The sequence below is a fragment of the Muscardinus avellanarius genome (genome assembly GCF_963383645.1).
Source record: "Muscardinus avellanarius genome assembly, chromosome: 3".
Classification (NCBI taxonomy): Eukaryota; Metazoa; Chordata; class Mammalia; order Rodentia; family Gliridae; genus Muscardinus; species Muscardinus avellanarius.
This window is the reverse complement of record NC_137788.1, coordinates 130,638,546-130,664,767: the sequence shown is the minus strand read 5'-3', so window position 1 is coordinate 130,664,767 and position 26,222 is coordinate 130,638,546. Positions and strand designations below refer to the sequence as shown.

General features: G+C 43.8%; 2 protein-coding genes across 3 annotated transcripts in view; both read left to right on the top strand.

Moving 5' to 3' along the window:
- The window catches only part of CLPX (caseinolytic mitochondrial matrix peptidase chaperone subunit X), a gene marked incomplete at both ends in the record, with an annotated part of 44,035 nt that extends 37,046 nt beyond the window's left edge, over positions 1-6,989 (top strand). For both annotated transcript variants that reach the window (XM_080692310.1, XM_080692309.1), the window contains 3 exons: positions 4,212-4,304; positions 5,590-5,696; positions 6,899-6,989. In XM_080692310.1, the coding sequence (XP_080548436.1) occupies positions 4,212-4,304; positions 5,590-5,696; positions 6,899-6,989 (291 nt within the window). The remainder of the gene's footprint in view (positions 1-4,211; positions 4,305-5,589; positions 5,697-6,898) is intronic.
- Positions 6,990-14,975: 7,986 nt separating this feature from the next.
- PDCD7 (programmed cell death 7) lies at positions 14,976-24,726 on the top strand (the record flags this gene model as incomplete). The annotated part of the gene is made up of 5 exons (XM_080693464.1): positions 14,976-15,854; positions 18,714-18,852; positions 21,032-21,268; positions 22,173-22,260; positions 24,603-24,726. Exons 1-5 carry the CDS (start codon positions 14,994-14,996, stop codon positions 24,724-24,726), a joined length of 1,449 nt encoding a protein of 482 aa, XP_080549590.1. The 5' UTR covers positions 14,976-14,993.
- Positions 24,727-26,222: the final 1,496 nt, after the last annotated feature.

The window sequence follows — 26,222 nt, the reverse complement described above, 5'->3', positions numbered from 1 at the left end:
ATTGAATTCAGGGTAGTTCTACCTCTGAACCATACCTCCAGCCCTATTTTATATTTTATGTTATTTATTTATTTGCGGGTCAGGAGATGGAACCAAGGAGCATTTGACTTCTGAGCTATACCCCCTGCCCTCTTTTTTAATTCTTTATTTTGAAACAAGGTCTCACTAAATTGCAGAGGGCCTCACTTAAGTAGTTGAGGCTGTCCGTGAACTGTGATCCTCTGCTCTCAGCCTCCCAAGTACTGGGATTACAAGCGTGCGCCACCACACCCAGCATTATAACTACATTTTAAAGAATATTACAAACCTTCTCATCCTGTACAACCTGGCTTTTATTTTTATTTTATTTTTGTGGGTTTGGGGATGGAACCTAGGGGCATTTGATTTGACCCCCGAGCTACACCCCCTGCCCTATTTTTTATTCTTTATTTTTTATTATTATTATTATTATTTTTTTTATTGGTGCACTGTATTTATACATCATAGTGGGATACAAACTTTTGTAGACATACATGCACACATCGCCCAGTCAGCCCCCACCCGATCCCACCTCATTCTCTCCCCATCCCTCCCTTCCATGCTTGGCTTAGTGGTTGACATCTAGTATTATAGCAATTTATCCAAAATTAAAAATGATAATCTCACATAACAGCTTCATTTGTCTGATACCAAGCTTTTGATGACTTAAAGATAACATTTCAATATTTCTTTTTACTTTCTTTCTTACCAGAGAATATTTTTTTTCTATTTTTTTTAAGGTGAAACTATCATATATTTATATATTTATTTTTCAGAAAAAAAATCTATCCTAATATGGAATATGGACTCTAGATACCCAAAACGATCTTGAAAAAGAACAAAGCTAGACGATATATGTTTTCTGATTTCAAGCCATATAAAGCTACAATAATTGAAACAGTGTAGTACTATTCTAAAGGCAGATATATAAACCATTGGAGTTAAATAAAAGCCTAGAGATAAATTCTTCCCTATATTGTCAAGTTATTTTTGACAAGGTTTCCAAGAACATTTGGTGGTGGAAATAATAATCTTTTAACTAAATATTGTTGAAACATAATAATTACATGGAAAAGAATAAAGTTGGACCCTTACCTAATCCCATATACAAATATTAACTCAAAATAGATAAAAGACCTAAATATAAATCTTAAGACTTTAAACTTTTAGAAGAAAATCTGGGTCATAAAACCTCACAACATTGAAGTTGGCAGTGATTTCTTGGATATGATTTCAATGGCACAGGCAACAGAAGAGTATACAAACTCCCTTAAAAAAAAAAATTGTATATCCAAAGACAATGTAAACAGAGTTAACAGTTACTAATAGAATGGGATAAAATATTTCCAAATGCTATATCTGAAGGTATATTAATATTCCAACTAGAAATCCTAAAAATTAACAACAATAAAGGCAAACAATACCATTTAGAGATAGGTAAAAGACTAACATCAATAATGAATCTCCACAGATAACCAATCTTAGTTGACTGTTGGATGGAAACTCTTGTTTCTCTGGTTCTGGTGTGTGTTACCTATTTCTTCTTTGTAGTTAATCTCTTTGAGTATTTTCTCTAGTGCTGGTTTTGAAGACATAAATTCCTTCAGTTTCTGTTTGTCATGGAAGCTTCTTATTTCTCCATTTAATTTGATAGAAAGTTTTGCTGGGTAGGAAATTTTTGGCTGGAAATTGTTTTCTTTCAGAGTTTGGAATATGTTACTCCAAGCCCTTCTGGCTCTCATGACTTGGTTTGGGAAGTCTGGAGTGATTCTAAATGGTTTGCCTCTGAATGTCACTTGGCCCTTTGTTTTTGTTGCCTTTAAGATTCTCTGCTTGGCTTCCACATTGGTCATTTTGACAATTATGTGGCGTGGGGATCCTCTTCTCTGATCCTGTCTAAAGGGAGTTCTATAAGTTTCCTGGACCTGTGTATCAACCTCTTGCTCTATGTTTGGAAAATTTTCTGCTATTACTTCCTTGAAGAGATTGTTGATCCCTTTGGTTTCACCTTCTTTTCCCTCCTCTATTCCAATTATTCTTAGGTTAGCTCTCTTAAAATGGGCCCATATTTCTTCAATATCAGATTTCTGCTGTCGGATATTTTTTCCTAGATTAGAAACTATGCGTTCATTTTTGGAATGATCATCTTCTAAGAGCGAGATTCTGTTCTCCGTGTGGTCTAATCGGTTGTTTGTGCTTTGAATTGAGGCCTTCATTAATTGCATCCTTTATCTCTTTTTGGCTCTGAGTTCTTTTCGAAGCACCTCTATTATTTCTACAGTTATTTTCCTGATTTGATCTTCTAGAAATCTCTGATTTTCTGTTTTATCGGGTTCTGATGTGGGGTTGTGGGCATTCATTGCTCCAGTATTATTCCTCTTTCCCATGATTTCGGAAGTTCGTGCCTTCTCTGGGTTCTTCCCTTGGGTCACTATGACTTCACTTAAGGTGTTCTGGATCTCGAGTCTGTAGTATCTCAGACCCCACTACTCCTTTACTGGGTTGTATCACAGAGTCTCCGACCCAGAGAGTCGATAGAGGCTGCTTTAGACTGTGGGGGGTGCCAGGTTGCACGTTCTCCTCTGGTGTGATATCTCTGCCACCGCCCCTTCCCCACTGGGTCAAGTCCCAGGGAGTACAGTACTGGGATTTCTCCTCTGTGGCCCACAATTTGACTCACTGTTCTTGAGTACGCAGATGTAGCTATACTGGATTAGGTGAATTCTTGCTGCTGCCGCCGGTGGCAATATGGCGCCACTGCTATGCCCTCGGCCGTGAGGCTGACGTATTTCTTCTTGGTTTTGATTTCCACTCTGAATCCCTGCAGCGTGTGCTGAGCTCAGCCACTGGGAGCTTTAGATTTTACCTGCGGCGAGAAATCCCGCCTGGCTGTTCCGCAGCGGCTCACCTCGGCATGCTGTAGCCATCCGGTGAAGTCGCCGCTGCCGCCGGCAGTATGGCACTGCTGCCGCATCCTCGGGTGTGAAGCCGGTGTATCTCCTCTGTGGCTCTGAGCTCTGTTCTCAGTCCGCTTTCTCTCTGGAGCTGGTGATTTTTTTGTTTCTCTGGTGATGGTGCTTTCTGGCTATGAAAGGCGCTGATTTTGTGGTAATGGAGATTAGTTGTTAGCGGGGCTCTTAAGCCCCGCTTTTCTCGGTCGCCATCTTCCTGGAAGTCTCTTATTCTTTATTTTTGAAATAGGGTCTCACTAAGTAGCTGAGGCTGTCCACAAACCGCGATCCTCCAGTCTCAGCCTCTCAAATGCTGGGATTACAAGTGTGCACCACCATGCCCGGCTTATTTTTTATTTTAAAACAAGGTCTTGCTAGGTTGCAAAGTGTCTTATTACACTGTCAAGGCTGTTCCCGAACCTGTGATCCTCCTGCCTCAGCCTCCCAAATTACTGGGATTACAAGTGTACATCACCAACAGCCGGCTCAAGACTCTCTTTTAAAATAAAAAGTAGCCAGGCATGGTGGCGCACACTTGTAATCCCTGTACTTGGGAGGTGGAGACAGGAGAATTGCACAGGTTCGAAGCCAGCCGTGCTGGCTTAAGAGAGCCTGTTTCCAAATAAAAATATATTAAAAAAAAATAGGTCTGGGAGTGTATCCCGGAGGTAGAAGGGCTTCCAGGAACCCCAGTACCACAAAATAAATAAAATAAAATGAAAAGTAAATTTATAAAAAGGGCTAGGGGTGTATCTCAGAAGTAGAATGACGACCCTGATTCAATCCCCAGTACAAAAAAAAAAAGAAGGAGGCAGGGAGGAAAGGAGAGGTATTTATGTGGCTTGTGGTGTAGCTCAGTGGTAGAACACTTGCTGGCCCTGGATTCTGTAACACGTACACACACATAAAGTACTATAGGAACCCAGTGATGATTTCCTAGGAGGAAAGTAATAAAGTCTAAGTGATGCTCTAGTATAAGAGGGGAAAGAGATAGGGTCAGTTGTCAGTCAAGGCATAGAGATGCCTGCATTGTCTGTGTTTCTGAGTATCATTTAATTAGTTTGCTTGACCCTCTGGAACTTATTTATCTGTGAAGTCAGTATTGGTTCATTTCGTTCTAAAATTCTGATTCTAAGAAGATGATAAAGGTGATAGTTATAGTTTGGTAGATGAAATATATGATAATATTAGGAAAATATGGAGGATTATCTAAGTTCTCATTTATTTTTAATCTATTTGTAGTGTGAACTGAATGTTACCGAGGATGCATTGAAAGCCATAGCTAGATTGGCACTAGAACGAAAAACAGGTGCACGAGGCCTTCGGTCCATAATGGTAAGTTAGTAGTAAGTGTTATTCTAACAAAAAGCTATTTTTTTTTTTTTTGTACTGGGGATTGAGCCCAAGGAAATTCTTCCTCTGAGCCACATCCCCAGCCCTATTTTATTTTAAAACAGGGTCTCAGCCTGGTATGGTAGCACACACTTGTAATCCCAGTACTTGAGAGGCTGAGACAGGAGAGTCACAGGTTTTCAGCCAGCCTCAATAATTCAGTGAGGCTCTCTGCAACTTATACCCTGTTTCAAAATAAAGAATACAAAATAGAGCCGGGTGTGGTGGTGCACGCCTATAATCCCAGCACTTGGGAGGCTGAGACAGGAGGATTACACAGGTTCCAACCCAGCCTCAGCTACTAAGTGAGGCTCTCAGCAACTTTAGTGAGACCCTGTTTCCAAATATAGTATAAAATAGGTCTGGGAGTATAGCCCGGAGGTAGAAAAGCCCCCTGGGTTCCACCCCCAGTACCACCAAAAAAAAAAAAAAAAAGAAGAATACAAAATAGGGCTGGAGATGTAGCTTGGAGGTAGGATGCCCCTGGGTACCATCCCCGGTTCCCCCCACCCCCCCCCAAAAAAAAAAACAGGGTCTGACCAAGTTGCTAAGGCTATCTTCAAATCTGCAATCTTCCTTATCTCAGCCTCCCAATTACTGGGATTACAGGCATGCACCACATGCTCAGCTTGATTATTTCTTAAATGCTCTAAGTTTTGGGAATATTAACCTTCTCTGCTTTTTTTGAAATGTATGTTTTGGAAATACATATACATTTAGAAATGTATATATTGTTTTTTCATAAAAAAAGCTTAATATGGCTTTTTATTTTTGTGGTCTTTGGTGGGATGGGGAGGAGAGAAGTCACAGTATATTTTAAATTGCTTCCCTCCACCCCAAATGTACTTTGGGGTGGAAGGTGGCTCAGTGGTAGAGCACATCTTAACATGTGTGAGGCTCGGGTTCAATTTCCAGTATAAAAAATAGAAATCTGAAGCCGGGAGTGGTGGCGCACACTTGTAATCCCAGCATTTGGGAGGCTGAGACAGGAGGATCTCGGTTGGTGGACAGCCTCGGGTACTACTTAGTGAGGCTCTTTGCAACTTGGTGAGACCCTGTTTCAAAATAAAGAATTAAAAAAAAAAAATAGGGCTGGGTTCTACCCCCAGTACCACATACACACACACACAAAAATTCTTGAGCAAATGGATTCATTTGGGCTATAGAATGAAAGTATTTTGTATATTATCTGTTTTTTCAAGTAATTCATTACTTTTTATATCTTTAGGAAAAGCTGTTACTAGAACCAATGTTTGAAGTCCCTAATTCCGACATTGTGTGCGTGGAGGTTGACAAAGAAGTAGTAGAAGGAAAAAAGGAGCCAGGATACATACGGTAAAGTGTATTTTCAAGCAAGAAAAGATCTATAATTTTAAGATTCTTACTGCTCTTTATTGTTATAGTTTATTAGTCTGTCATTTTAAAGTTGTAACCCTTATATTTGTTAGGGAAGTAATGATTTCATTTTTCTGTAGAAAATCTAATTTGGATTTAATAATATTTTATGAGTTTTTGAAAACTGATCTTCAAAATTAAACTCTACTTTCAACCCTCAAAGAAAAAGTATCAAGAAAGACATAGAAGTGGTCAGTGTAACAAATTAGATTAAATTTGTTACTAATTTTCTGATTGTTAAATGATTTTTTTCATGTCTTTAATAAGACCAAATTTTTATTTTGTGATTTTTTTCTCATTAGTATCATACCAGCTGACAAATTTAGTACTTCTTCCATTGTTTCATTTATCTATTCTAGAAATCAGCAAACTTTCTCAGTTAGCAAACATTTTAAGGTCTGTGAACTGTATTGCAACTACTCATAAGTGCTTCATAACTTAAAGCAGCCATTGATACAGAAGCAGACAAACATGTCTGTATTCCAAAAAGTGTCTTGTAAGTCTAATGAGTAAGCTGTAGTTTATTTCAGTAATAAATTTGTTAGAAAAAATGTTGGGAGTAAAAGTAATCTTAAAGTAAAAGTAATCTTAACATTAAAAAATGCTCTTAATATTTTCTATTTGGGGGGATACATTTTAGCTAGGGAAGGTGAATTTACTTTTTTGAGTCCAGAAATCATACTTGCCATGTTTTTATTTTAAAAATAAATATGAGCCGGGCGTGGTGGCCCACATTTGTAATCCCACAATTTGGGAGGATTGGGGTTTGTGGACAGCCTCAGCTACTTTAGTGAGGCCCTCTGCAACTTAGTGAGACCATGTTTCAAAATAAAGAATAATCCAGGCGTGGTGGCGCAGGCTTGTAATCCCCGCACTTGGGAGGCGGAGACAGGAGGATCGCGCAGGTTCGAAGTCAGCCTCGCTGGCTTAAGAGACCCTGTTTCCAAATAAAAATAATATGAAATAGGTCTGGGTGTGTAGCCCGGAGGTAGAAGGATTTCCAGGAACCCCAGTACCACCAAATAAATAAATAAAGAATAAAAAATAGGGCCGGGGGTGTAGCTCAGAAGTCAAATGCCCCTGGGTTCCATCCCCAGGCCCACAACAATAAATAAGTAAATAAATATGGCTTTGCATTATAGCGCTCCAGCAAAAGAATCCTCTGAAGAGGAGTATGACTCTGGAGTTGAAGAAGAAGGATGGCCTCGCCAAGCAGACGCTGCAAACAGCTAAACCATCAGACTCCCGTGCTGTACATAAAACTTCCTTCTTTAAGATCATAACCGCTTCTATAGTCTGGCATTAAAGGCATTGATGAATCTATCCAGGATATTATACATGGTCAGAACCCTTTAGAATAAGAATCCGATCATGTGTATTACTGTAACATCACATTGATTTATACAGAGGACTCTATGCGGACTTTAAAGACACGATGTTTAGAGATAAAATGTATATTATTTTGGTTCAGTTTTTTAAAAAACACGCTTTAACAAAATTCTTAGGAGTTATTTTAAGTAATGCAGGTGTTGCAATAACTGTGGATTTTACAATAATGTTACTCTACAAATGGGAAAATAAATTCTTTAAAATTGAATATTGGGATACCATTCTTTAGTGTTACTTTTTTCTGCCCACATTTATTTCCTGAAACTACTAGAAGTTTATTCATCTTAAATTAGACCAGGTAGTTTCTAAATAGTTAAAAATTTAATAGAAAAGTAGCCTAAAGAATCATATTTTGATGATTTGTTAGCTGTATTCTTAGTCTTAATGACTAATGTGTGATGATAACTTCCCAATTGGTACTATTAAAAAGGCCAGTCCCTTGCTGACTTGTCTCATTTGCCATCTTAAGCCATTTTTAGTTCTATGGTGAGTAGATGGAATTAAAGTCTGATGTAAATTTTGAGAAAAGGACTATATGTCTAATTTTTAAAATAGCATGTGTTATCATGCACAGAACTAAATAAAATATCCTGGTAGTGTGCACTTTTCTAATGTACTAAACTAGTATTTTATTTTATTTTTGGTGCTAGACATCTAATTCTTTGGCTTCATAAAACCTTAAAAGAAGTCAGGCGTGGTGGTGCATGCTTGTAATCCCAGCATTTGGGAGGCTGAGACAGGAGGATCTCGCAGGTTCGAAGCCAGCCACGCCGGCTTAAGAGACCCTGTTTCCAAATAAAAATATAAAATAGGTCTGGGAGTGTAGCCCAGAGGTAGAAGGGCTTCCAGGAATCCCAGTACCACCAAAATAAATAAATAAAAATTTAAAAATTAAAAAAATACAGACTAGCCGGGCGTGGTGGCGCACGCTTGTAATCCCCATGCTTGGGAGGCTGAGACAGGAGGATAGCGCAGGTTCAAAGCCAGCTGCACTGGCTTAAGAGACCCTGTTTTCAAAAATAAAAAAGTATAAAATAAACCAGGCGTGGTGGCGCATGCTTGTAATCCCCACGCTTGGGAAGCTGAGACAGGAGGATCACACAGGTGCAAAGCCAGCCTCAGCTACTTAGTGACACTCTTCTGTAACTTAGTGAGACCCTGTTTCCTAATAAAGTATAAAATAGGTCTGGGAGTATAGCCCAGAGGTAGAAAAGCCCCTGGGTTCCACCCCCCAGTACCACACACACAAAAAAAATTATAAAATAGGTCTGGGATTGTAGCCCGGAGGTAGAAGGGCTTCCAGCAACCCCAGTTCCACCAAAAAAAAAAAAAAAGGCTGGGGGTATAGCTCAGAGGTAGAATGCTTCTGGGTTCCATCCCCAGTACCGCAAAAGAAAAAGCTTAAAAGAAAATTTGTGTTTTGCTATCAGCCAAAGTTGAATATGTTCCCACTAACATATAAGGGTGTTTTTTTGGTGCTACTGGGGATGGAACCCAGGGGCCTTCTACCTCCAGGCTACACTCCCAGACCTATTTTATATTTTATTTGGAAACAGGGTCTCTTAAACCAGCTGAGGCTGGCTTCAAACCTGCGCAATCCTCCTGTCTCAGCCTCCCAAGCGCAGAGATTACATGCGTGCGCCACCACGCCCAGCAACATCTAAGTTATTAAACTTCATTATATAGCAAAACAGAAAGGGGAGAATTTTTGGACTTAAATGAAAATTGTATCATTAAATTCCAACAAATATTAAATAATTTGGGTACCTTTTCAGCTCTTTTCTTTCCTTCATAGACACATTTCTATATTATTCATTCATTTCAATATAATTTAAAATTGTTTACATCAGAGTACCTTGTAAGTGTGTGTGGGGGGGCACTGAGGGTGGAACCCAGGGGTTTTCTACCTCCGGGCTATACTCTCAGACCTATTTTATTTTTATTTATTTATTTTTAATTTGGAAACAGGGTCTCACTAAGTTGCTGGAAGCCTCACTGAGTAGCTGAGGCTGGCTTCGAACCCGTGCGATCCTCCTGTCTCAGCCTCCCAAGCGCGGGGATTACAAGCGTGCGCCACCACGCCCAGCCCAGACCTATTTTATACTTTATTTGGAAACAGGGTCTCACTAAGTTGCTAAGAGCCTCACTTGTAGCTGAGGCTGGCTTTGAACCTGTGTGATCCTCCTGTCTCAGCCTCCCAAGCACTGGGATTACAAGCATGCACCACTACGCCTGGCACCTTTAAGTTTTTTTTGTTTTTTTTCCGATACTGGAGATGGAACCCAGGGGAACTACCTCCAAGCTACACCTCCAGCCCTATTTTATATTTATTTTTGAAACACGGTCTCACTCAGTTGCAAAGGGGCCTCACTAAGTAGCTGAGGCTGTTTGCGAACCGTGATCCTCCTGTCTTAGCCTCCCAAATGCTGAGATTACAAACGTCCGCCACCATGCCCAGCTTAAGTATTTTTATTTTTTGACTTTTAGAGTCTTACGTTTTTCTTATACCCACTTTTTTAAGGAAATGAAACTTAGGCTATTGCAAATTAGGAATCCCATTAAAGAGTTGGACTGAGACAAAAAGTGGATATGAGTTACCTGTTTATGGCTGGGGTAGGACTAGAAATGCACTTTTGCAGCATTTAGGCCTCTTGGCTATAGTATGCACCAGAAACAGATATCCTTACTCCCCCAAATAATGGTTTGAGTTCTCATGAAGTCTTTCATAGTATAATCTTGTTCATTATGTTTCTCTTATATCATCATTTTCCTTTTTATACAGTGAAAATTGGAGTCGTTTCTGAATAAATTAAGGGTAATTCTTAATGTCTGGGAAATATAGTCACAACAACTTCCATTTAGTTTCAGAAATTAACAAAGAAATAGTGATGTTTTTAATTGAAACACAACAGTATTAACTACAGTTTGTATCTTGGAACTTATGTTTTTGCATTTGAATAAAACAAAAGGACTAAATGAAAGCCGTTGTGTTGTGTCCATGCTACAAGTGTGCAGGCGCACTTTACATCAGCGTAACAAGGGCAGCCAGAGCAGTGGCATTTTAATTTTTATGTCTATTTTCGAGGAGGGAGTCTCACTGGGTTGCCCAGGCTGGCCTCAGACTCATGATCCTTCTGCCTCCCTGAGAATATGGGATTGCATTCCACCATACCTAGCTAGTAGTCCCTTTTAAAAGGGCACAGGTAGCCGGGAGTGGTGGCACATGCTTGTAATCCCAGTACTTGGGAGGCTAAGACAGGAGGATCGCGGTTCGCGGACAGTCTCAGCTACTTAGGCCCTCCACAACTTAGTGAGACCCTGTTTCAAAATAAAGAAAAAAATTGGGATGGGGATATAGCTCAGAGGTAGAATGCCCCTGGGTTCAATCCTCAGCACCACACAAAAATTTAAAAATAAATAAATAAATAAATAAATAAATAAATGGCACCGGTACTTCTGGGCACAGTGGTCTTTCCCTGTACTTGGGAGACTGAGAGAAAGATTGCAGGTTTAAGGCTAGCCTCAATGATTTAGTGAGACTGTTTCAAAATAAAAAGGGCTCAGGGTGTTAGGGATTGTCTTGAGGGTAGAATGCCCCTGGGTTCAATCTCCAGAACAAAAAAAAAGGTACAGATATCATATGCGCTTCTTTATTCCAGGGTTTGGTTAATCCTTAGCAGGTTCATGTCTTTACTTCTAGTAGATTCCAGCCAAAGTTTTATTAAAGTTTATGTTACACACTTTTGAACATCTTAAACTGGGTATGGTGTTACGTGCAATCCCTGAAATCCCTGTACTTGGGAGGCTGAGACAGGATTGCAGGTTCAAAGCCAGCCTCGGTAATTTAGTGAGACTCTTTTAAAATAAAAAAACAAAATGGGATTGGAGATAAATACCTCTGGGTTCAATCCCAGTACCAAAAATTTAAAAAAGTCCTTACTTTATGTCTTGCATGGAACCTGACACTAAGAACACAGACCAAACTTTTAAGAGGCAGCAGATGCTTTGAGTGCATTATAATAGTGAAGGTGAGGTAGGAATCAGGTGTAGTGGGACTGATGGACTTAGAGGTACAAGTAAGAATTTGCCATAAAAAAGGATTAAATAAATCCAATGATTTAGCTGGCCTTAGTGGTGCGCACCTGTAATTCCAAGACCTCAGGTTCATGGTCAGCTTTTTCATCTTGGCGAGTTCCTCAGCAACTTAGCAAGATCGGTTCAAATTTTAAAAACAAGCCTGTGAGCCAAGTATGGTGGCTCATGCTTGTAATTGCAGTACTTGGGAGGCTGAGACAGGAGGATCGCAGGTTCAAAGCCAGCCTCGGCAGTGTAGCAAGGCTCTCAAACCTAGTGAGCCCGTTTCCAAATAATGAAGTAAAAAACTGGGCTGAGGATGTAGCTTGAAGGCAGAATGCCTCTGGGTTCAATCCCCAGTACCAAAAAAAAAAAAAAAAAAAAAAAAAAAGCCAAGTGTACTGGCCTGTAATCCTAGTACTTGGAAGACTGAGATGGGAGGATCACAGGTTTGAAGCCAGCCTCAGCAAGTAGTGGGACTCTAACCTAGTGAGACCCTGTTTCAAAACTAAATTAGGGCTGGGGTGTATCTCAGAGGTAATACGCCCCTGGGTTCAATCCCTAGTAACACACACACACACACACACACACACACACACACACACACACACACACAATGAGTTCGGTGGTGCAATCTTAGCTACTCTGAAGGCTGAGGCAGGATGATAGCAAGTTCAAGGCCAGCCTGAACAAGTGACAAGACCCTGTCTCAAAGTAAAATTTGAAAAGGGGGAGGAAGGCTGGGGATGTAGCTTAGTGGTAGAGGAACTCTCCGGTCCATCTCCAGTACCAAAAAAAGGATTAAGTCAAAACCTCAGACGTGTGAAACAAATAGGAAACCTTGGAAGTTGAAAAATAGGTAACAACTGTGACTTCCTGACACTATGAAAAAACATCCAGCTAATGACATTGTTTCATATTTCAATGAGAAACTATCAGATGGAACTCACATTCCATCATCTATGAATTTACCTATTTCATCACCCCTTTTTGGGGGAGGCCATTTTTATAGATTAAATCCCAGTGGATTTAACCCAGCAGCATTCTATACATCCAAGCCACACTCCTAGCCCTTTTTTAAAATTTTGAAACATTGGCTCACTAAGTTACTGAGACTGGCATCAAACCTAAAGTCCTCCGGTCTCAACCTCCATCACCCAATCTTACAGCTAGTTACAGGATTCCTCGGGTAAATGCAGTCACTTCATGTTCTCTGGATTCCATCATCTCATTTCTCAAGGCTTTCAGGGTTTTTTGTTGTTGTTGTTGGTGGTGGTGGTGGTGGTGTGTGTGTGGGGGGGGGGTACTGGGGATGGAACCTTGCTACACTCCCAGGCCTATTTTTTATATTTTATTTTGAAACAGGGTATCTTAAGCCAGTGAGGCTGGCTTCGAACCTGCGCGATCCTCCTGTCTCCTCCTCCTAAGCACGGGGATTACAAGCGTGCGCCACCACACCTGGCTCAGGTTGGTTTTTTGTTTGTCTTGTTTTCATACTGGGGATGGAACCCAAGGCCATTCTACCTCTGAGTTACACCCCCAGCCCTAATTTTTTTTAATCTTTATTTTGAAACGGGGTCTAAGTTGTAGAGGGCCTCACTAAGTAGCTGAGGCTGGCCATGAACCTGGATCCTCCTGTCTCAGCTTCCCAAGTACTGGGATTACAAGTCTGTACCACCACGCCCAGCTTGGCTTTCAGTATTTTTGTTACCGTCTATTATTTTATCTCCTGTTACTTTATATCACTTCCCGCAGCATCAAACACTGCTTAGTGACCTATAGCAAATTTCCCAAAGTTATTCATCTTCCAACTGCACCATAAGTTCCAACAGGGTGAAGACCAAGCCTGTTTTTCTTATAATCAGCATCCACCACTGTGTGTGTGTGTGTGTGTGTGTGTGTGTGTGTGTGTGTGTGTGTGTAAGTAAGTTACTCAGGATTGAACCCAGGGACATTCTACTTCCAAGTTACATTTCCAGTTCTATTTCATATTTATTTAGAAACGGTCTCCCTAAATTGCTGACGGTCTTGCTAAGTTGCTGAGGCTGGCCTTGAACCTGGGATCCTCCGGCCTCAGCCTCTCAAGTACTAGGATTACAGGCATGTACCACTATCAGTGGCAGCTTACACTTTATAATAATGTTGTATGCAGGTTCAGTGAGAAATGAGAGGCTCGAGAGTCCAGGGATAAGTGCCAGTTGAAGCCTCTATTAGCCGGCCAGTGTGGTAGCCTCAGTCCAGAAGTCTGAACTGAAGGAGCGGCCTACCAGACATGGGTAGGGGTTTATAAAGGAAAAACCCACAAACAGGTGGCCCTTCATTTTTTTGTGTGTGTATGTGTGTGGTACTGAAGGTGGAAACCAAGGGCTTTCTACCTCCCAGGCTACACTCCCAGACCTGTTTTATATTTTATTTTATTTTATTTATTTATTTATTATTATTATTTTTTTTTTGGTGGTGGTACTGGGGTTCCTGGAAGCCCTTCTACCGCTGGGCTACACTCCCAGACCTATTTTATATTTTTTTATTTGGAAACAGGGTCTCTTAAGCCAGCATGGCTGGCTCCGAACCAGCGCCATCCTCCTGTCTCTGCCTCCCAAGCACGGGGATTACAAGCGTGCGCCACCACGCCTGGCCATATTTTATTTGGAAACAGGGTCTCACTAAGTTGCTGAGAGGCTCACTAAGTAGCTGGGGCTGGCTTCGAACCTGTGTGATCCTCCGGTCTCAGCCTCCCAAGCACGGGGATTACAAACATGCGCCACAACCCCCGGCTATCAGTTGGCCCTTCTGTTATGCCAAAGCAAGCAACAATATTACAAAAGCAAAAACTTGGGTTAGCCTAATGTTCAACCTAGTTACAAAACTGCCAGGGAGACAATGGGTACAGAACAACAGTGGCCGTTAGTTACAAACTGAGTTTATTATTACAGTAAAGCTCTTCCTCCTTGCTGAAAGCTGACATGTCCTTAAATTCTTTTCTGTGATGAGTCAAGAGCTCAGATCTTAGGTCTCCTTTGGTTCTAGAGAAACCTCCTTGAACTCTCTATGGTGACTCAGCCTTTCTGTGCCCATCACTCCCGCATTCTCATTCGTGTTCATTCATATTCTCTCTTTCTCTCTCTGGAAACACACACCCCCTGCAACATGCACACACGACGTACTCCTATCTACTAGTACATGCTATTCTAATCTGGACTCAGCTTCCCTCTCTTCTGTTGAACTGTATCAGATCTCAGCTGAAGCCTCAAATCCTTAGTACCTCCTCCAATATCTAAGTCAAATACACTTCTACATCCGGTGCAAAATTACCGGATACTGGGAATTGAACCCAGTGCAAAATTACTGGGATACTGGGAATTGAACCCAGGGGAGGTTCGACCTCTCAGCTTCATCCCTGCCCTACTTTATTTTGAAGCCTTCAAACAGGGTCGCATGAAGTTACCTTGTGCTGGCCTCAAATCTGCGATCCTCCCGTCTGAGTCTCCCAAGTGCTGGGATTACGAGCAAATAATCATAGATATTCGTAGATGTGTAAATAATGTGCTTTCTTTACTAGACAGGTGGTTCCAAGACAAGAGAGCTTGCTCCGCCCAGAGAACGCCGGTAAGAACATGATTTCTGAATGGAAGGGCCGCGTGTCGAAGCCACGCCCACGCCGCGCTTCCTGCAGGGGCGCGTCGCGCCGGCGTCGCGCCGTGACGTCACTTCCTCCCGGAAGACTTCGCCAACCACTTGCATTCCTGTCACTTCCAGAACATCTCCGTCGTAAATATGGCTGTGCCGCCCTTCTTCACCCCGGGTCGCTCGGGCCCGCCGCCCCCGCAGCCGCCGCCTCCTTCTTTCGGCTGTCCGCCTCCGCCGCTGCCCTCCTCGGCTTTCCCGCCGCCTCCTTCCCAGCGGCCCGGCCCCTTTCCGGGGGCCTCTGTCCCCTTCCTCCAGCCTCCGCTGGCTCTGCAGCCCCGGGCCCCCGCGGAAGCCTCTCGTGGCGGCGGCAGCGGCGGCGCCTACTATTCGGTGCCGCCGCCGCTGCCTCCGCCGCCGCCCCAGTGCAGGCCTTTCCCGGGGACCGACGCCGGCGAGCGCCCGAGGCCGCCGCCTCCGGGCCCGGGGCCGCCCTGGAGCCCGCGCTGGGCCGAGGCGCCGCCGCCGCCCGACGTGCTCGGGGACGCGGCCCTGCAGCGCCTGCGCGACCGGCAGTGGCTGGAGGCTGTGTTCGGGACCCCCCGGCGGGCCGGCTGCCCGGCGCCCCCGCGCGCGCCCGCCGCGCCCAGCCTCGGGGAGGTGCGCGCGCGACTGCGCGGGGCCCTGCGCCTGGTGCGGCGGCTGCGCGGCCTGGGCGAGGCCCTGCGCGAGGCCGAGGCCGACGGCGCGGCCTGGGCCCTGCTGCACGCGCAGGCCGGGCCGCTGCGCGCCGAGCTGGCGGAGCAGCTGCAGCCACTGTCCCAGGCCGCCTATGTGGGCGAGGCTCGGCGGAGGCTGGAGAGGGTCCGGCGCCGCCGGCTGCGGCTCCGCGAGAGGGCCCGGGAACGCGAGGCCGAGCGGGAGGCGGAGGCCGCGCGGGCAGTGGAACGCGAGCAGGAGATTGACCGCTGGAGGGTCAAGTGCGTGCAGGAGGTGGAGGAGAAGAAGCGGGTGAGAGCCCGGGGCGCTCTTGGTAGGGCTGATGGTGGTTGAACTTGAAGGGGAGTGAGCCTTTAAGCTGCCATTCCAAAGGCTTAGCCTCTCATAAAAGGTAGCTAGCCTTTCTACCTTGTGCCTTTGCTGCACCAAACAAGCTCTAGGTGTACTGTAAAGGCTGTAGACAGCTATGATAGGATTACACCGTCGGCTTTGCATCGCATTGCCGGGAGCGCCGGTCTCGTGTGTCTGGCTCCAAAGTTGTATTCACTGGTTAGTATTCAAGGCTAACAAGTGTTTGGGTCCTTGTGTCTGTGTACTGTCCACGTGAGTTTAAGAATGCAAAATACAGAAAACTCTGGGCCCTACCTCAAGGAACATGTGCCCTGGTTGGCTGTTGGAGACTGGCGATTTCCCCAGATTCATTTGTTTGCTAGTTTGGGATGTTGTTTTGTGGGGGTTTTGTTTCGGTACTGAGGGATTGAGCTCGGAGCCATTCTGCCTCTGATCCACACTCCAGCCCTGTTTTATTTATTTATTTATTTATTTATTTATTTATTATTTTTGGTACTGAGATTGAACCCAGGGGCATTCTACATCCAAAATACACGTCTAGCCTTTTTAATTTTGAAAAAGGGTCTCCCTAAATTGCTGAAGCTGGCCTTGAACCTGTTTCATCATCCCAAGTACTGGGATTACATGCTTGTGCCACCATGCCTGGCTCTGTTTTATTTGTAATTTTGAAACAGTCTCACTAAATTGCTGAGGCTGACCAGGAACCTGAGATGCTACTGTCTCAGCCCTTCGAGTACTAGGATTACAGGTGTGAATCACCATGCTGGATTTTTCCTCTTTTTTTTTTTTTTTTTTTTTTTTCATTTCGAAACAGAGTCTCACTAAATTCCTGAGGCTGATGTCAAGCCTACAATCCTGTCTCAGCCTCCCAAGTACTGGGATTACAGGAACAGGACCCTGCACTGGATTGATTGCTAGTTTTAAACCATATATTCCCAGGCTCAGCACTGGGAATTTTTTAGCACTTTTTAGGCAGTATACCAAGGTGTTACATACACAAAATCATGAATCTTTATAACAACCCCCAGAATAAGAGTTAACCTAGTTTTATAAATTGAAGCATCGGGAGGTTAACTTGCCAACAATTACACAAATAGTTTATAGCAGTTTTACTTCAGATTTAAGCCCAAGTAATTTGATTACAAAGCCTATCTATCTCAACTCTCAAGTAAGACCAGGGTAAAAGTGCAAATTAATTATTTTTCTAAGTTGTTCTTGTGACCTCTGAGTGCGGCTGGAGTTCCCGCCTCCAACACCCTCTACTCTGCACAATCAGCTGGTTTCCTCCCTTCTCCACTTGGCATCTCAAACTGCCCTGGAGTCTGATATAACTTAACTGTTTGCTGTATTAGTGGTAAGCATCATTGCTGCACCCTCAGGACATCATTGTTTTAAAGGAGAGTGTCTGGACAGGCAACAGTTTAACCTGAGGGATTTACTTATTTATTTTGCTACTGGGAAGGGAACCCAGGAACAGTCTACCTCAGAGGTACACTCCCAGCCCTATTTTGTAGACTTTATTTTGAAACAGGTTCTCACTGAGTTGCAAAGAGCCCCGCTAAGTAGTAGCTGAGGCTGTCTGCGAACTCGGATCCTCCCGTCTCAGCCTCCCAAATGCTGGGATTACAAGCGTGCGCCACCACTCCCAGCACACTTTTATCCTTATTTTGGAACAAGGTCTCACTAAGTTGTGGAGGGCCTTACTAAGTAGCTGAGATGTCCACAAACCACAGTCCTCCAGTCTCAGCCTCCTGAATGCTGGGATTACAAGTGTGCGCCACCACGCCCGGCTACCTGAGGGAATTTGAGTCAGTTCATCAGGCATTTAATGAGGTCCATTATGTGCCAAGCTCAGTATTTATACCAGTAATAGAAATGAATAGTTCATAACCTTGTCCTTGAGAACCTTAGACCCTCACGGAGGGGGGGTCATATCAGTGTAGCATGGTTTTTGTTAGGATTTCAACTGTAGGTACTGTAAGGAGCCCAGAGGAAGATATATAGTCCACTGGGGAAGGTTTCCCAGATGATATACTGACATTGGCGCTGAGCCTTGAAACCACTATCAAGACCATGTGAGAGCAACAGGTGCCTTTCCAGGCAGTGGGCGTAACCCAGGAGTGAAGAATGAAAGCGTGGTGCTGGCTGTAATGGTGGAATTACAGGCACTCAATGGACAAATGGAAAGAGAACTTCAGGCAAGAGAGTGAGGATTTTGGAGATGGAATTCCATGAGGAATGGCATGAGGAACGGGTTATTTAGTCTACATGTGGACCAACTCAAGAAGGGTAGCATAATGGTCTTGAAGTGTTTGGAAGGCAGCTGTGTGGAAGGAATCCTTGGGACTCTGGGGCAGTGGAGCACAAACTGCATAGGTGGTCACTCCGTCCTTTGTAGGGGTCTAGGCGTTTCCACCGCCATTCCTTATCTTCCCTGGGAGTCTGACTCTTCAGGTCCTTGAGTCTGCAGTTTTTAGAAGAGAGCCCCAAATTAACTAAATGGGACACAGATGCTTGTTGGACCACACTTTGAGAAACACCAAGAAACATAGACCGTTGTAGAAAATGCAGAGAGGTTCTCCTTTAAGAAGGTTGTACGTTCAGTGGAGGGGGGTAAGCCATTGGCTGGGCCACTGTAGAAGAGGGTTGTGCCAGGCCTAGGAAGTTGCTGTGTAGAGTCAGTGGAGTTTCTCAGCCTGAGACCGGCTAGTCTTCTGAAATCTTGCCACTGGGCAGCCATAAGCTCTGCTGTAAGGCTGTTTCTAATACACGGTATTGTGGGCTCTGTTTCTCCTCCAGGAGCAGGAACTCAAGGCTGCTGCTGATGGTGTCTTATCTGAAGTGAGGAAAAAACAAGCAGACACCAAAAGAATGGTGGACATTCTTCGAGCTTTGGAAAAATTGAGGAAACTAAGGAAAGAGGCTGCAGCAAGGAAAGGTAACCGTGGCTTAGTGGTTCTACATTCATTTCTTGCCTTCTTCTTTCCCCTGCTTAACCTTAGTTGCTCTCCACCCCAGCCGTGTGTGTGTAATACTGGGGATTGGACCCAGAGGCATTCTCCCTTTGAGCTATACCCCAGCCCTATATATATATATTTTTTTTTAGACAGGCTCTCAGCCTCCCAGGTACTGGGACTACAGGTGTGTGCCACCATACTCGGCCCAAATATGTTTTGAGAAAAAATACTTGATACTGTAGAGTGACTGGGCATGTCAACAGAGGCTCAGAACTGTGAAAGCAGGAAGCCTCAGAAGGCGCTTAGCCACTGGTAAACAGAGTTGGAAAGAAAGGCAGATGTAGGAACCCACTGCGTTGTCTAGCCTCGACACATCATTCCTCCACAGGCACCTGGGCCGTACCTTTCTGAGTCAGTAGCTATGGCTGGTCAGCTTTGCCATACAACAAGGTGAAAGCTCTCCCCCCCTCTTTCTTTTTGTCCCCTTTTTTGCAGTACTGGGGATGGAACCTAGGGGCATTCTACCTCCGAGCTACACCCCCATCCCTATTTCTTAGTCTTTTAATTTTGAAACAGGGTCTCACTGAGTTGCGAAGAGCCTCACTAAGTAGCTGAGGCTGGCCATGAACAAGTGATCCTCAGGTCTCAGCCCCCCTACCCCATGCTGGGATTACAAGTGTGCCCCACTATGCCCGGCTTTTCCTCCCCTTTTTTGATACTCCAGAAAGTGTTGAAAACTTGTGATGTTTCTTCAGATCTGTTTTAAACATAAATTGTTGCTATTTGAAGAGATTCATATGGTTGGACAGGGCAAGGAGTGCCTTACAGGCTATGTAGATGTCCCAGCTTCCCCGTGTGTCCGTGTGTGTGTGTGTGTGTGTGTGTGTGTGTGTGTGTGTGTCTGGGGATGGAACACAGGGGCATTCTACCTCTGAGCTATACCCTCTGCGCCACCACGCCTGGCTGTCCCTTTTGGATTCTGAAAACATCTCTGGTCTCTTTTTGCCCCTTGAGGGAGTACCAGACCCATAACTAGGCATCCAATCCTTTCTCAAGTCTCAGCCACATAGCCACATAGGTTTTCTGGAAGTTACTCAGGTGTGCTTTTCATGTGCTTGTCTCAGTCTTTGCCCTTGCTAGTTGGTTCATCTGGAGACTCTTGGACCTATCACTACTTTTTTTTTTTTTTTTTTCAGTATTGGGGATGGAACCCAAGGGTATTCTATCCTGCCCCCCCCCCCGGCCCTATTTTTTAGTCTTTTTATTTTTGAAACTGGGTCTCACTGTTTCAGATCCTCCAGTCTCAGCCTCTCGAATGCTTAGATTACAAGCACAAGCATGCCACCACGCCCGGTCCATCATTACCATTTTAAGATATATTAAGATATCAATTTTGAGCCGGGCATGGTGATGCATGCTTGTAATCTCAGTACTTGGGGGGCTGAGACAGGAGAATCGGGGTTCAAGGCCAGCCTCAGCTGCTTAATAAGGCCTTCTGCAAGATGTTGTTTCAAAATAAAGGATAAAAGTTGGCCAGGCTTGGTGGCACACGCTTGTAATCCCAGTATTTGGGAGGCTGAGACAGGAGGATCCGAGTTCGCAGACAGCCTCAGCTACTACTTAATGAGGCTTTTTGCAACTCAGTGAGACCCTGTTTCAAAATAAAGAATAAAAAATCAGGGTGCACTGCTTATAATCCCAGTACTTGGGAGGCTGAGACGGGAGGATCTGGGTTCATGCGCCACCATGCCCAACTTCAGTTTGATCTTTTTGAATGTCCAATTATGGCGACCCAACCAGAGGACTTTCTTGAACCCTCCCTCCTCTGGATCACACCATTTAACCTTTGGGTTTGTTTCTTTCCAGTGGTTTTGGTCCTCTAGTTGGACAAGAAGCTCACTAAAGGAACACACTTGTCATTGAGACAATTCTCCCTCTAACAGCCTAGATTCTGGAGCTCACACTTCCTGGTGTGAGATACGGAGACAGGAGGATCGCAGTTTCTTGGCCAGCCTCAGAAAAAAAAAAAAACTGGGCTGGGAGTGGAGCTCAGTGGTAGAATGCCTCTGGGTCCCATCCCCATACTTTTTTTTGCCAGTACTGCAAAAAAGTAATTAATTAGTTAATTTAATTAAATGCCATTTGGTTCCTTTTGCCCAGGGGTATGTCCTCCAGCCTCAGCAGATGAGACTTTTGAGAACCATCTTCAACGCCTAAGGAAGCTCATCAAAAAGCGCTCTGAACTGTATGAAGCTGAAGAGAGAGCCCTCAGAGTTATGTTGGAAGGAGAACAAGAAGAAGAGAGGAAAAGAGAAATGGAAAAGAAACAGAGAAAAGAAAAAGAGAAAATTTTACTTCAGCAACGTGAAATAGAATCCAAATTATTTGGGGATCCAGGTAAGCTCCTCTACCCGGTGGAGAAAAGGAAAATAGTAAATTGACAGCTGGCTCCTTTTGTCATGAGTAATCTCAATTTATGCAACAGATGACGCCTTCTTCTTTTTTTTTTTTTTTTTTTTTTTGTAGTACTAGCGGTGGAACCCAGGGGCACAGGGACATTCTATCCCCAGCCCTTATTATTCAGTCTTTGTATTTTTTGAAACAGAGTCTCACTGAGTTGCATAGAGCCTTGTTGAGGCTGGCCGCAAACCGCAATGCTCCTATCTCTGCTTCCCGAATGCTGGGATTGCAAGCGTGCACCACCATGCCCGGCCACAGATGATACCTTCTAATTGGCGATTCTAAACTATATCATGAAGGTCATGGGTACATATGAAGCACATGAGACCACAGTGGCACAGTTATAGGCTTAGTGACCCTGCCTGAGGAATGCACGTTTGTTCATTCATTCATTCATTCGTTCATTCACTTATTTTGTGGTACTGGGGATTGAAACTAGCAGTATTCTACTTCTGATCTACACCCTCAGCCCTATTGTATTTTTATTTGGGAATGGAGTCTTGCTATGTTTCTGATGCTATCCCTAAATCTGCAGTCCTTCTGCCTCAGCCCCCCAGGTACTGGGAGGAATACACTTTTTTGTGTGTATGATGCTGGGGATTGAACCCAGTGGAATTCTGCCTCTAAGGTATACCCCAGTCCAATGTTTTATTCTTTATTTTGAAATAGGGTCTGACTAAGTTGTAGAGGGCCTCACTAAGTAGCCGAGGCTGGCCAAGAACCTGGATCCTCCTGTCTCAGCCTCCCAAGTACTGGGTTACAAGCATGTATTACCATGCCCGGCAGGAATACACTTTTGATGGCAAGTATGATGATGTGGTATGTGCCTTTTCTCTTTCAGACGAGTTCCCACTTGCTCACCTCTTGGAGCCTTTCCGGCAGTATTACCTCCAAGCCGAGCACTCCCTGCCAGCGCTCATCCAGATAAGGTCAGGGGGCAACCTCTTCCTATTGCCTTTCCCTTGAGTACCAAGAAACATTGGGTAATGCTTATGTTTTTGAGAAACTTTTACAAAGTTTCTGTGGGTGTATGCTGTTGCCAGGTTTCAAGGGTGCCACATGGGTCTTGTTTAGTCCTTGTTAATCCCGAAGTAGAGGACTCCATTTTAACAAGTGAAGAAACTGAAACTCAGTTGTGAGAATTGCCCCTCTGTATAGCTTTAATGTTGATTTAAAGCATTGGCTTCCCGCCGGGCGTGGTGGCGCACGCTTGTAATCCCCACGCTTGGGAAGCTGAGACAGGAGGATCACACAGCTTCAAAGCCAGCCTCAGCTACTTAGTGAGGCTCTCAGCAACTTAGTGAGACCCTGTTTCCGAATAAAATATAAAATTAGATCTGGGAGTATAGCCCAGAGGTAGAAAGCCCCTGGGTTCCACCACCAGTACCAAAACCAAAACAAAACATTGGCTTCTTTTTCCTGATTCTCTTCAGCTAAATAGACCTAGGAAGAGAAACCTTCTCTGAGTATTCATCTGTGGAGACTGTATAAGACCCTTGCTGATTTCTGAGCTCCTATGGGTCAAAGGCCAGAGAGCTGGGAACAAGGGTCTTATCTGAATTGGCAGTTCCGAAAGAGCCCAGTCAAGTTTTCAGCTCTCTGGTCTCACTCTTCTCACTTACAACATGGAGGTGGCTAGAGTGTGGCCTCACTCTGCAGCAGCGGCAGCTCCCCAAACTCAGACTTCTGAGAAATCAGCAGGTAGAGCAAACTGAATGAATAGGTTCCCGGGCACCTTACATTTGCTGCTGCCTAAAAGCACTTCACTCTAATGATTCTCCTGAACATTTTGGTTTCTAGGAGTCTTCAAACATGGTTTGAAAATCACCAAGAGAGCTGGGCAAGATTGCACACACTTGTAATCCCAGTACTTGGGAGGCTGAGACAGAAGGATCTGGGTTCGTGACCAGCCTCAGTTACTTAGTGAGGCCCCCTACAACTTAGTGAGACCCTGTTTCAAAATAAAAAAATATAGGGCAGGGTATAACTCAAAGGCTCCTGGGTTCAAGCCCCAGTACCGCAAAAAAGAAAAAAAAAATCACCAAAAGAAGTGGTCTCTGAGGTCCTGTCTAAAGCCAATTTGTGTTTCTTGAAAGAATACTTTTAGCATACCAAGTTAATTTTCTGGGAAGAGTTGGGTTTTGGCTGATAGGAGGTTTCAGCTTTGAAACACAGGTACAGTGTTCTGATTATTCACGGTAGCTACATCCTGTCAGGTTGTTAGGGACACAGTTATTGACAGTCGAACCATCGCTCTTAAGGGGAGCACAGAGTCTTGTAGATTGCTACAAGGCTCTTGTCACAACATTTTCGTCAGCTGATCAGCACCCTGTTTTATGTGTGATTCTGTTTAGAGACGCTTTATTTATTTTGCGGTACTGGGGATTGAACCCAGGGGTATTCTGCATCGGAGCTACACCCCCAGCCCATTTTTTAATTCTTTATTTTAAAACAGTATCTCACTAAGTTGCAGAGGGCCTCACTGAGTAGTTGAGGCTAGCCACAAACCTGTGATCTTCCTGTCTCAGCCTCCCAAGTACAGGAATTACAAGTGTGCACCACCACGCCCGGCTCTAAAGACATCTGTTGTTGACTCATCAACAAGAACCTTGGGGCTCACAGCACTCCAGCCCTTACCTGAGTGAAGCTTGTCAACACATACTTTTTTTCTGCAAGCCATAAACATAATGGTTCTCTTACACTTAGCAACATTAGCCAGCACTTCACTGCTGTACTTGGGGACCATTTTAAACAGTGAAACCATGAGCAAAAAGTACAATTAATATGGAAGGACATGGCAGGTAGTAGTAAAAGGACACTTAGAGGGTAAGAACTGAAAATAAGACGGCAGCATGAGCGCTGCTTGACTTCAGCTCACAGTGTGCATTGTAGTAACTCACGGGGTTTTTTTGCCTGTCTCTGCCTCTGTGCGTGTTCGTGAAAGTACCACAATAATGACTTGGGAATGTTACAATAAGTCTTAGTGATCAGGCAAATTTGCAAATACAGAATCTGCCAATAATGAGGATTAACTGTGTGTAATTATTTGGTTATCCATAGGTGGTAAGTTCTTTAGTTTTTTCCCTAGATGTGCACATTTAATAAATAAATGTAACCTTTTACCTAATTGCTAGAATTCAAGTTCTGTAGTGGATGAGTACATCAGTCACTTGAAAATTAAGTTTTAGAAATCGAATATATAGTTGCTGAACATCTTGCTAGGGGGAAAAAAAACAGAAATAAACAGTTGTTCTATAATGTTCTTATTAAGGCATGATTGGGATCAGTACCTGGTGCCATCTGATCATCCCAAAGGCAACTTCATTCCCCAAGGATGGGTCCTTCCCCCGCTCCCCAGCAACGACATCTGGGCGACCGCCATTAAGCTCCATTAGGAAAAACGCTCCAGGAGATGGTCCGGCCAACGCTCTTTCCAGCTCAATATTAGCGAAGGTGCCATCTTGTGCTGCAGACTAAGTCACAAACTGTATGTGGCATTGCCAGAGCCTGAAGTTATGCTTTCTCTAGTGTTCTGTCCTGGCCAGAGATGCCTCTTGAATCAGGAGATTAATAGATTAATACGGTTCTTCAGAAAAGGACCTAGGTGAACTGAGGTTATTACCACAGGCAGTGGCCTTGGTTCACCAATTTGCCTCTGTTTTGAGGGGCTCGGTCCACAGTGACTTATTTAGTCCAGCTTCTCTTTATGTCGATGGGTAAGTATACTTAATACACTCAAATGGTCTCACTACAGGTGTGCTCTGAGTAGCTTTAGTAGCCCTTCACCAGTACTGAGTGTAAAAGGAAGCTTGATGCAGAAACCTCCATCCCTTCCCGTCCAGAGAGCCCCCTGACTCTCAGGAGTAAAAGTCAAAACTGTGACTCTGTCTTGTGAATCCTAGTTTTGGTGCAGCTTGGAGGCTGCTCGTTAGGGAGATGGCAGTGGCTGTAGGCTGGGGTGCCAGAAAAGTCTGTAGCCTAGTCGGTGGTGATGTGGAAAACTTCAGAACTGAGTATCAGGACCCAGATTGGATCATGTTTTAGTGGAGAATGGCTGTATTTTCCTCATGTTCCTCATCCTAATGAAACCACCTGTTTTTGAAGTTCCTAAGAATCTAGTTCAGAAGCTCCAAGGATAAAAACGTATTTCTCTATGGGGACGAGATCGTAATCTCACTTTTCATGTTGTAGGAGCCACTGTAGCTGTGGAATTTTCTGAGGAACTCAAGCTTCCACAGACATCCGTTTTGTCAAAGTTAGGGAAAAAGCAAATAAAAATGTTAAAATTTATTTTTTATATTTATTAATAAATTCTATTGTACTTGGAGATGATCAGTCATATAACATGTCCATTTTTGTTTTATTTTGCTTTGTTTTGCCAATTTTGTTTAATTTTTTAAAGCTGAATAAATATCATCTTTATTTTTTAGTTTGAGCCTTTGCTCCCAGTTTATTGCTCTCAAGTCATTTAACACATTTCACTTTCACATCGCTGAAGCATTCTCATTCCCAAATTCAAGTTTACTAAACAGGCATCAGCTATAGGAAAATGAATTTTAAGCACCAAGCTTTGTCTGCAGAATCTGACTGGATAAGCAAGAAAGGACGGCATCAGCCTTGGAAACGATTTATAGCTGGATGCTCTTGGGTGTCCCTTTTCTGTTAATTTGCACTGTTCAGTTTATACATTATGCATTGCAGAGTTGACAGGAAATGAGGGCCACAATTCTCCAGAGTGTGTCTGAGCTCAAAAACCTTAAAACCCAATTTGACCAACCTCGCATAAGCCCTCAGGCCTATGTGAAGTCTCCATCTGCTCTATGATGAGACGCAGGAGAGCAGAAATGCAGTGGATGTTTGGTACCTGGACCACCTTGCCACCAACACTTCT